The sequence below is a fragment of the Diadema antillarum genome, unplaced genomic scaffold (genome assembly GCF_040938485.1).
Source record: "Diadema antillarum isolate AM-2024a unplaced genomic scaffold, OU_Dant_1.0 seq00000326_RagTag, whole genome shotgun sequence".
NCBI classification, from domain to species: Eukaryota; Metazoa; Echinodermata; class Echinoidea; order Diadematoida; family Diadematidae; genus Diadema; species Diadema antillarum.
The window spans coordinates 1,300,033-1,312,662 of NW_027271344.1; the positions used below are offsets into that span (position 1 = coordinate 1,300,033).

At 37.0% G+C, this 12,630-nt stretch overlaps 1 protein-coding gene across 1 annotated transcript in view; it reads right to left on the reverse strand.

Annotated features, from left to right (window-relative positions):
• The window catches only part of LOC139730677 (DNA repair protein RAD51 homolog 2-like), a 172,186-nt gene extending 167,152 nt beyond the window's left edge, over nt 1-5,034 (reverse strand). Inside the window, exons 1-4 of the mRNA XM_071641535.1 lie at nt 4,750-5,034; nt 2,441-2,538; nt 1,181-1,294; nt 304-417 (exon numbers count right to left, since the gene is read on the reverse strand). Of these exons, the coding sequence (XP_071497636.1) occupies nt 304-417; nt 1,181-1,294; nt 2,441-2,524 (312 nt within the window). The 5' untranslated portion in view covers nt 2,525-2,538; nt 4,750-5,034. The remainder of the gene's footprint in view (nt 1-303; nt 418-1,180; nt 1,295-2,440; nt 2,539-4,749) is intronic.
• Between the last annotated feature and the right edge of the window lie 7,596 nt (nt 5,035-12,630).

Here is a 12,630-nt window from a genome sequence, read left to right on the forward strand (position 1 = left end):
TAGGCCTACACAGACAGACAGACAGACAATCTAAAAATAGCTGCGCAAAATAAAAGTTATAGCACTGGACGAGAGAACCTTTGGCATTGGTAGTATGACAAGAGATGTGCATTGCACAATCCATTCGAATTTGTCATTTGTTCCTACTTTTCTGTAGTTGAATGTCACATGCAAAACAGCTGGGTTGGGAATACATTATTTGTGGCTGGAGGCAGCCCAATGTTTCTATATATTATGTTTCTTATATTACTCTTGAGAGTATATTATCTCTTGAGAGCACTGTGGTGCACAGGCATCTAATACCTCTGTGATGGTTCCTGAAATCAGACCGCCTTGTAAGAGTCGGTCCAGGATTTTGAGAGAAGTGGGGAAGAATGCTGGCGTGGAGCTGGTGCCACGTTGATACATAGACAGTGCCTGGATTGGAAATATATCACAACATAAAAAATCAATACAGTAGGTTGGGCTTGTCATTTAAAGAGAATGTGACAAAAGCTGGATGATGTCCATGCATCAATGACAATTTGAACTCTGACAATACTAAATTCATGACAATGTTCAAGGCATTGTATGTGCAATTCAAAGAACCCATTCAAGTAGTGAGGAGTAAAAGATTACAGTACTTGCATCATATCCCTCATATATTTTGCACACAGGAATGCCATTATCACAAAAATTTATTTGTGAAAAGAATATAATTGAAGACACATAGAAACACAATGTCTCTGACACAGCATGCTAAGTTGTGAAATAAGAACAGGTAGACTTCAAGAAAATGGAGACTAACCGGATTCATCAACAATGTATTAAGAGTTTTCAGCAAGTGGTGTACGTCACACGACCATCCCAATGGAAGCAAGTAAATATGTCCTCAATTTGTCAGCAGTCATTGGTACAATGTAGGTGGAGAGTTATGAGTGAGCTAGAAAGGTTTAGAATTTTGCAAATGACATCTCACTCTGGTAGAAGCAGGTTGTTCCTCTCAAACTATCAAAGTACACAGGATTTTGAGGTAACCTTTTAAGCAGGAGACCACACCCTTTGATTCTGGGCAGTGCAAAGCTAAAACTTGTCCGTATGCCATTACAAATAAAAAAAGATTTAAAAAAAACCAGAAATCCCAGACAGGGTGCCCTTTAGCCTACAAGCGAACTCTTTTCTAAAATATTTTCATACTAACCGTTGTGCTTGTGGGAGCACATGCTTTGCTGGCTTTGACAACTGCTTCCTGTATTCTTGGCTCACAAGTGTTGAATATCCTCAACAGTTCTAGTCGGTTCTTGCACAGTAAGTCCTGTAGGGTATATTATGCACAAGATAATTTTACACTGTACACCTCATTACCACTTGGGTTCAAAATACAGTTTCACTGATGAAAACAAATAGCAAACACACATAACTTCCATCTAGAAGCAATGCACACACACTGTGTAGTGTGTTTTAATTATCTTCAGACCGCTACATCTACAAAACACAATTTCAATGCTCATGACATACTTTATGACATATTATATGACAAGATAATTTATTGCATTTTCATTGCAAATAATGATTATATCATGGTCTCATCGTTTACAGAGAAAGCACTTAATTCCATCAATATCCATAATTGAGCGTCAACTATTTCAGACATCTTGTCCCTTGCCTTGACAAGACTATATATCTGATTCTTGAAAGGGACACACTGGTACTTTTATTGAGTCTCTTTCAAGTAACAATTAGCATTAAACTGAAATATCTCAATACCAAATGACAGATGCTGAAAATTTGTTAGGCACAACCCATATGTATATATATATATATATATATTTATAAAATAGCTAGCGGATTTCAAGCGTGGTAATTGGTCAAAACGCGTCACGTGGCATTCAACTTTTTTCGCGCACAGCACAGGAGTGCAGATGTTGCGCAAAAAAAAGTGATATACCACGCTTGTGATATTGCGTTGAGTTTTGTGCAAAGATATGTCTTTGGTTTTGTGTATCATTCATAGTGTATTTGATCTGTAACGTAACCGGCACGCAATGCTTGCGATGCTACATCCCATCGTACCGCAAGAATCGCAGTGTGTGGTGGCTTTTGACTGCCGTTACCTGGCATTATCGCGTTGAAATTTGTCTATCATTCATCGTGTATAATGTCGTTTCTATTTTTTTGGGGGGGGGGTTTATTGATCAAAAGTCACTATTTTATAAAAGAAATAGCGCACTTGTTCTGTTGTGCGACAATGTAAATAAGTGCAGTGGACGCTCGGTATCTTTAGATGGTGCGCACTGCGTACTCGCCTAGCGGCTCGTACGCAGAGGCAGCACCTATCTAAAGAAACCTCACGTTCACTGCACTTACACTATCGCACTCCGTGCCATGCACTATTTCTGTAATATATGCATATGTATACACACAAATGTATGAAATCACTCTAAGTATCCAAAGAACTCACCTGGCAAGTAAAAACCTTGTGACGGATTAGTCTTGACACAATGTCATCTTCAAGCCCAAGACGCTGAACTTTTCTGGCTGCCATGATGACAGACCTGTCTGAAATAATATGAAAGTCACATGCTTTAAAGTGGATATTTCTGCACGAGTAATTTTTTGTGCTCTGTCAAGTAAGATAAATTCTGCATGTTTTCAATTCTGCAGAATCAAGACAATTCATAATGGTACATATAATATGAAAAAGATATTCTCGTGCATTTGTTTTCACGCGAGTTTCTGGTCACACAAAGTGTGCGAAAATTTCCACACCGTAAAATTTTCTGCTTTTTCAGTACCATTACACTTGACTTGTCCAAAGTAGTTTCCATACAAATTTCTGTTTATCGGCTACGTTGACCAGAATGAAATACTAGCAGCAATAACATGTGCAGTGACCTTTAGATGGGATTCATGTTCATTCACCTTCGCTGAACGCTACTTTCATGACTGACATATATTACCACACAATTTTTGTCTACCATGCAACAGTATGCTTACATGTATTTGACATTAGGCAGATTGTACTGTGGACATCGATGATTATATTGTTCAGATTCCTGCTTGCCAGAATAATCATGAGTAATCATTTTATTTGCCATTTGTACAGTTTACTCTGTTGTTGTATCCTGTATCTTCTTCTTCTTCTTTTTTTGGTTTTGTTTTGTTTGTTTGTTTGGTTTTTTTTTTCTCAGACTGCTACATGTGAGACTAACAAGGTACTACCACACCACAATCAATGAGCCCAATATAATGAATACCCTACTACAGTAATACACTGCACGGAAACATGTGTGTAATGTTAATATGATGTGTGATTTCACCCACAGAAACAGAGTTGTGAGGCTACAAAAATATCTGAAAAGCAATATAAAATGTAGTAATTTACCTAGTAGGCCAATATCTTTTTTTTTTTTTCAATCTTGGAAGAAGGTAACAAAAGAACCTTTTCAATTACTTGTTCAAGCACTACTGAAACATCGCAAAAGTGCTTGCATGGTCACGCTGTTGAAAACACATGCCCCTATCAATGGAGGTACATCAAATTGGCAAAACCTAGTAGAATATCCAATTTATCAACTCCTTCCATATGAGCATAATGTGAAAACACATAAACTCAGCAATTTTCACTTTGAATCTTGCCATGCTATCTTTACAATTTGAGCTATGTTCATACGTCATCAACATTACATGGCATGCTAAAGGGTAACTGCGACCAGCAGCCCCAACGTACAACGTACAGTGTTGGGGCTGCGCCGTTTTGGCATCGATATTTTAATGTTGTACCAAACGGGTGCCGTTCCGGCGCTGTATTTCCTTAATTTTTCAACAAAAACTACTGGGAATACTTACATGGGTCGACTAAACCTAAATGATTCACATCGGCGACTGTTTGATGCATTTCATTGCTTATGATGCAGAAAATGCTGTCTTATAAGGCAAATATCTTCAGCTCACCGATGCTCACTAAAACTCACAATCACTTGCACATGCGCACACAATGCATTCAGTGCAGTGCATTGACAGCTGTATTACTCGCTACATGATGCATATTCACCGTGCGATGATGCATTATTCATATCCTTCTGCGTCCGTAACGTTGACGTCATTGTTTACGCATGCGTAGATGCGTACTGATGGATATACACGTTCAAAATAGCAGCAAAGCTCTCCACTAGGGCAGACCGCCTACTCCTAAAAAATGTGGAAAATTATGCAGTTTCCAGATAAATTGGTGAGAAGGACCGAGGCAATGGGGTAGTGTATATTTCATTTTATATTATCACTGTGTTTATGATGAACATTTAGCCATGGTTTATTTGTGAAGTTGCCGTATATGTGGCAAGAGGGAGTTGTTCGTGATTCTCACTTGAACGAAACTGCGGGGTAGCCGCCAGGACCCCGCCGCAGAGCGGCGGGTCTCCGGGGCTAGCTAAAGGGTTACAACCCATCTTTGTCACAGACACAGGAACTCTGTAGCCTGTAACAAGTTAGGCCTACGTACATGTTGGGCAATATCCCCGTTCTACAGTGATTTTTTTTTTTTTTTTTTTTTTTTTTTTTATTCGATAGTCGACCAACGTACAGCCAGGTCAGACGACTGCGATCCTATACATTTCAGACGGTTTTGCCCACTACCATACCACACTCCAGCCTGTTAATTTCATACTAATCGGCTGCCCTAGTTATCGTATGAGGCTTCCTTTTATTCGCATTCGTATCACGCTACTTCTAGTATAGTTTACAAACGAAGATTAATTGAATCATGGTCACCCTTGAGTTGTCGCGATGTCCGGAGCTACAGCGGTCAAAGAACGGTCGCTCAACGATCGCTCGCCCGCTGCGACCCCGATGAATCGCTCCACAGGTCTGTGATGGGGCTACAGCTCTGTCGTCTGCAAGAGTACGTCGTAGTTTCAGCTTTGAAGTGGTTATTCTAAAAGTATATCGCTTCACTGTCAGCCGCTTATACAGTCAACTCCACAAGCCAAGTATGCTTACAGAATGTTCCTGCATTTTGCAGGCTCGCCGAAAGTGTTTATACGGACTTTTCGACGAATAATAATATTGGATAAGAACTGTCTGTATCCTTGCATGAAGGAGCACGAGTGACTTGAATTCGTGCGTGCGTGCACTATCCATGCATTGATTTTCGTCGATGAGGGCGCTGTTCCTCTGTTATCCAGTCATTGTTGTTTCGCTTTTCTTTTCTTTTCTTTTTTTGTTTCCTGCTTTAAAGGAACTAATGGTATGCAATGCAATCATTTTGACTTGTATTGATATAATAATGATACCCTGATCATCACATATTTGACCAAATGAATATTTGATCATGTGCCATAAATTGTTTTTCTTCTATACCCACAATAAACCTCTCAAGCTAGGATTTTGTCAATGACATCCATCAATCCGATCATGTAACTGCACCTTCCCCACGACTGACCATAACCTGCATGTTTTCTTGCCATGTCTTTTGTTAATCAATTTAGTAACATGTGGCCATGTATAAGGAGACCTTAAACATGATAACTTGCTATTTTCTTCTATTCTGTGTCACGAAACAACTCTGCTAGGATGGGCTCATGAGTCACCTGTCAAACAAGTAATGTTCCCCCTAAACAAACATATCCTTTAGAGCATGAAGAATATTAACCTCAAGGGTTTCACAACCTAACCTTCCTGGTGCAGGTAGATTCAACAGGGTTCACTCCCCCACCCCCCCCCCACCCCTAAAACAAACACACAAACAAACAAAAACAAAATTGTCATTGCTCAATTATTGAAATGCAAAAATTCCCTGTAAAAAGATTTTTTTTCCTTCTGAGTCATGACAAAGACAGAAATTTCGTGAAGATTTAATCTTCAAACTTCCTCAATTTGAAAATTTACTCATCAATTTGAAAATTTACTCTTAAGCAAATGGGAGAATTGTGAGACCCTGATCTAGCTTGTGCTACACTATAGTATAGTTGCTCATAACTTCACTGTATAGCACAAATTGTGCAACTTTTATTATTTCTTAACTTTCCTGTTTCAGACACAATTTCAGTGAAATCTCCACCAGTCCTGTTTATTTCAGTTTAGGTATTAAAGCAGACGAAAAATATGACTGCCTTAGAAACTTCAAATAATATCTACATGCCATAAAGGTGGTGCTCTACATATCTAATGACAAAATCAAACTGGAATCAAAGATAAATGCTCATTTTTATTCTCAACTCAACTCACAGCAAATCATTCAAACCTTTTGTGAATGAAAATTAACAAAGTCACAGGTAAGCAAGCTAGAAGACTTGTTTTGCATGTTAATTTTTATTTGCTCCAGGCAAGACAAGGGGACATATTATTTCATTTCCAAACATAACAGGTACAGGTGGTAGACAAAAAAAAAAATTTAAAAATCACATAATGAAATGCAATGGTCCAGAATATTTGGCAGTATGCACCACAATAGGTACAACTTACCATATACAGTGCACAATCAGTCTCTTTTCACTTGTTATTGTATACGCTATATATTTAGCGAGTATGAATTTTTGCGAACTGGAACTTCCTCACGATTTCGCGAGTGCTTAAATTCGCGATCATGGAGTCCTGTACCGAATGGTGAAATGTATACGCGTACGTCACATTCATAGCTTGATCAGAGTCAATATTTTTGAATGCCTTTAATTTCACGAATAGGACCCGACTCACGAAATTCACGAAAATAAAAACCTCGCGAAATATTCGGCGTATACAGTACTTCTGAATAGTAAATACTGAAACGACATCAGGTGAGATGAACTGACTATAGCTAGGTTAATTTGCACTTCAATTGGACAATTCTCAGAGCCAGATGAAACATCAAAAACACAAAACAAAACCAAAATCAACCAGCTGTCTATCTGCTCACAGTGGTACAGCCAGAAGGCTTGATGCATTTCTAGATTACAATTCTCTTTTACACTGATGCTTATAATCTGTTTATCAAGCATCAGAGAAAGAAAAAACAACAACAACAACAAACAACTGGTTCATTTTGAATGGATACTAAGATTGAGTAATAGAATACAATGTATAATAATATACAGCATTTCACATCACTGTAACAAAGCCATGACCAACTTTCTTTTATTACATCAGTAGGATGTTAATTTCTGGATAGCATGCTACATTCCAACTGCCTATAATAATCATTATAATCAATTGAGCAAGGAAGTTGGTGCTTGAGAAGCAGCAAGACTTTTAACTCTAGTTCAGTCAAGAACATGAGAAAGTTTGTCTCTTTAATTCTCCTTACGTGCAATTTCATGCTTCCAAGCTTTCAATCATATGTAATGTTTTATCATTGCAATGGCCTCTGTCTCTCGACTCCAAGTAGTGTATTGAGACTTGGCAGTTCAAGGAAAAGGCAGGAGTATGTCTCCCAGCATTTGTCATTGTCAGTGATGTTGTTGAGAGTAGTCCGTGTAAAGTACTTCGGACAGTACAGGGATGCAAAAAGCTGTATATTATTTGACAAGGTGATATCAATGAGTGAACATAAATCTCAATCAACTTCAAATATACTGCAACTGATTGACAAATTGCCCTACATCGACGTAAATAAACACTGAATTGATCAGTGTTTTAGTAGTAGCCATGATAAAAAATCACGGGCGTACGTTCAAATATATTATCCATATATTCCTTTTACTTGTAAGATATTTAAAAACCAAGGTTGTCCGCATATTGTAGAATATGATATGGGCCTTCGCATCACTTTCAGACATTCATATCTTGAAATATAAAACTAAACAAATCAGTAACAAATATGTATGCCATTCTTATGTCAACAACCACATATGAGTGTCTTACACACGAAGCCTTGCCCACAATGTACAAACTACAGTTTGATAATAAATAAACAGCACACAATTTCTACAGTAACCAGTAGCTCAATATAAAATCTCTCCATCTATCCCACAGTCAAGATATTGCAATATGCTACCATCAAATAATGCAGGATAAAAAAAAAACCCTTTCTTGAAAATCATCGATATTTTGTCTACAAAAGAATATGATTCAACAAAACATACCATGTACAATCTCAGAGCTATAAGCAAGGAATTAAACTCTTCTCTCATCGAGAAACATGCATGCGTGGGTGCCAAAGTTTACACGACCACTATTAACAAACTGTAAAACCTTGCAGCGCATGGCTACACAATGGAACAATTAGATCCGGCTTGGTAGAGGATGCAAGAATCACACGGCCGAGTGCAGGCTAACCATAGGGTAAATTTTGCAGAAGGAGATATGAAAAGAAGCACCCTAAATTAGAGAGCGCAGCAATTTTTCGGCTAGGCTGTGGCGATCATGTATGCATTCCATGCTCACTGACATTTTTGTCACTACTCTCACAGCTCAGCTGTGCCCCTGATGCCTTTCATGACGTACCGCTATTGTTGTGCTGATCCTTCCACACTGATGGCAAGCTAATTAAGGACTAATCATCTACCTTACCATGGGGGTGCCGGCTGGGTGGACGTGCAACTTGACGTGACAGAGCAATGTGGTGTGGAATGAGAACTAGACCATATTATTGGGAATTAAGTGGTTTCACACCATACAGTAATGACTCAATCATAACCATATATATGAACACATACTCATGAAATGCCAGTGAAAAGTTACATGTTTGTGTGCATGAAGTTTTGCATTGTTTTTGAGTTTTATCAGTTGACAGCTAAGAGACATATAATCCCATACATATAATCTCCTACATATGCATAATATCAAAAGAAATGACAATTCTCATGGAATACAGCTTTGTTATGTCATTTGTGAGCAAGAACAGTGTAACTCCATCATGTTGATGCAAATTTGAATATGTGGCATTAGTACCCTTATTTTTACCACAGTGCCCCTCTTTATCTTGGACTTTTATTTGTTCTACAAGATGTGATTATTCTACAAAGGTATGATTTAAAGGACAAGTTCACCTTCATAAACATAAGGATTGAGAGAATGTAGCAATATTAGTAGAACACATCATTGAAAGTTTGAGGAAAATCAGACAATCCGTTCAAAAGTTATGAATATTTGAAGTTTTTGTGCAGTACCCGCTGGATGAGAAGACTACTGCAGTGTATGAATAACTTAGATGTCACATGCGTACAACAATATAAGGAAAATATAAAGAGAATTTCACAAAATTCCATCTTTTGAAAAAAGTACACATTCCCCTGACTCGTTACCGATAAATGTTATGGGTAATATTATTCCCCCTGCCTTTAGAAAGAGGCAAGTCAATTGCTCTTTTATTATGCGAAAAAAGTGAAAATATGTTGAATTTTCTTTTATATTTTCTTTATACTGTTGTACGCATATGACTCACAAGCTGTAGTAGTCTCCTCATCCAGCGGTTCCAACACAAAAATTTAAAAAAATTCATAACTTTTGCATCGATTGTCCGATTTTCCTCAAACTTTCACTGATGTGTTCTACTAATATTGTTGCATTTTCTCAATCCTTATGTTTATGAAGGTGAACTTGTCCTTTAATAAATTCTCTGAGCTGATGACATGAACAATTCGATGGTATTTCTACACTCTAAAAAAGAAATAGATGGCACATGAAAAGATGACAAAAAGTGCCATATCAAGTTTATTGTCAAGGACAATGAACGGAAGAAGTCTCACTTTTAAAAAGTCAGCACTACACATGTCCAATGGGGGCTTGGCACAGCAAACCTATTTCTTAGCCTGAATTGTTTCAGGATTCTCTCAAGGTAATTCAAGTAGGATTATCAAACCTTCATGATACAAATACAATGTTTGACCTTCACAAATGGAATTAACCTAAAAAAAAAAATGCGAATTAAAAACACAACAACCTTAAAAAGTTGTTGGATCTCTTCACAACAATTCTGATAATATCTTACCAGTCAATCAAAACTGCTGATTTGGTTCTACTAAGGTTTTATACACACCTACTGGTTCAGCTCACACATTTTTTTTTTCTACATGAACACTTATGCATTTGTTTGAACATTACAATATCAACAAAATGTCTACTAACTAGAAATGTAGTCTTTGAATTGTTACTGTGAATTTTCCTAAATACTGAATGATGCCACTGGGATGATTTATGTTTTTCCTCACAGTACCATGGAAGATTTTTAGTTTTATTAAGATGTGTCATACAATTGTTAAATGATCAGTGGTCAATCTCAATAAGTTAGCTTGGCATTTTGTAATGCTGTTTTTTTTTTTTTGTGAATAATAACACAGATAGCATAAACCCACAAATTGTATACAGTTTACATGCATTTATATTCTCATACAATAAATAGTTGTGGTCTATGTACACACAAAAAAACCCACAAACAAACAAATAAGCAAACAAACAAAAAACAAACAAACAGACAAACAAACAAACAGACAGACAACCCAAAACACAAGGATTACTTGGTCACAGATTGAAGCATTGTGCAATATGACAGTCAATAAACAACATTACAATAATCAGATCTCATCTTCAAGTCTTCTGTTCATAGTCTTCTACTGAAATAGTGTGGTAACTTGTGTCATCCATTCATAAATAAATCAACTAATCAACTAATGATGCACACACATTCATGGATATAAAAATTCTTTTTGATATAATATCTTTCCGTCTGCTCTGGGGGGACAAAAAAAAAAATCCATGTCATACATGGTTGTCTGTGTAATAACACATTTCTGACAAATTTGTCATAACTGTACATTAAATTCTAATACTTTTCAATGATTTCCTCTGCATTAATTCTTTTTACACAATTGATACTGCTAATCACACTATAACACCACCATGTTGCGACATGTCTTCTTAAATCAACAAAGCTCGATAGAGACCATTTCCATACTGTCTTCAGTTTAAGAATGCTCTACAAAAAATTAGACATCATTAAAAAGATCATACTCAAACATTTCTGACAATTTCATTAGCACCCTCAGTCTGAGCTGATGCGGTATATTTCGTCTACATGTAATTAGGTGATACGCTATCAGCGTATCACCTATTGTGATTGTCAAAATCTCTCTTTATTTCTTTTTATTCTTCTTTCTTTCTGGACAATTTTGTGTCATCAATATCTCAAGAATGACATTACGGAATAACATGACATTTTCAGGGAACATGTCTCATGACAAAATCTAGCCACAATAAGGTTTTCATGACAGTAACATATCTATGACGTCATCTAGGCGCCATTTTGTGATTTTCGGACCATGTTACATGATCGATCATAACTTCATATCTAAAGGTCATGTCTGTATCATTTTCGGCGGACATTAAGTTCAGGTCACGCTCTATCATACATTTTAATGCTAATTACCTAAGACATTATTACGCGCGCGTACGCGCGCGTCAAACTTTTAAAAGGCTCAAAACAACTTACCAATGGGAAATCTCGAAGTTTCAGACAATTTTAAGCGTTTCGCGCGTTCGCGTCCGTCCGCACATTTTCGCGCGTAGTGCGCGTAAGCAAACTGAAAATGCACATTTTTTGACAGATTTGGATTCCTGATACATTAAGTAACAATATCCATTGATTTCCGATCAATTTTGACCTATAACAAAGGAATGCGTTGGCGTCAAAGTTGAAATTTCGTGTGCGCGTCTTTGTGCAAATATAGCGAAAAACATGTCTTTGTTTATTTCGCCATAGCTCTTTAAAACGTCTGGTTACCCTATGTTTTTATTGCATATTACAAAAACATATGAATTGGAAATAACGTTTCAAGTATTAATATTTCCATAATTACATTATGACGTCATCATATCATCATCTGAAATCAAAAAAGTGGAATTAATTTTTTTGAGGTACTGTTTCTGACATTCATTTGCTCGTATCTCTGTTGTTTAAGCTCAATATTATCCCAAATTCAGATATGTTGTACTTTGAACATTTGCCTTTCAGGTCCATGTCATGGTTTTGAAATTTAATGACGTCATCATACTTTAAATTGTGATTAAAGGTAAAGACGCAAAATCGGACAAGTTTACGTGTTATGTCTATGGGAGGGGATCTTTTTTAAAACCATGCATTGACTTAACAACGTTTGAGCACCTTTATCTCAGCTGATTTTGCTTCATTTCCTCTGAAACTTAAGTATGTTGTAGCTGAAACAATACGCTGCAGTAATCATGCATTTTATTCTTTGAAATCTTCTCATCAGATTGACAATTTTGCAGTTTAAAACTGAAAATGAAAATGGAATGTGGACAAAACGATTCCTCATGTATCTTTCACATACATAAGTTTACGTTCCCCATATTTTCTCATCGAGACGTATGGCCGAGTGGATAAAGTCGACGTCTCAGAGACGTGAGGTTGCGGGTTCGAACCCCACAAGATCACGAAACAAAATACTTAGCTATTTTACTTTTTTTCTCTTCAATTTTGTATTACATATTCGTCCATTTAGAAATCACGTTCGTATATAAACGCACCTATATACACACACACAGACACACACACACGCCATATCCCTCTTTTTTGTGTGTTGGAGACCACATTGCTTCGACTGCAGCAAAATTTTGCAGGTTGACTTTGTCAAACCGATCATAGTATGTAATGACGACGACTGAGGTGTTGTACTTTGAACAATTGTCTTTCAAGACCATGTCATTGTTTTGTAATTTGAT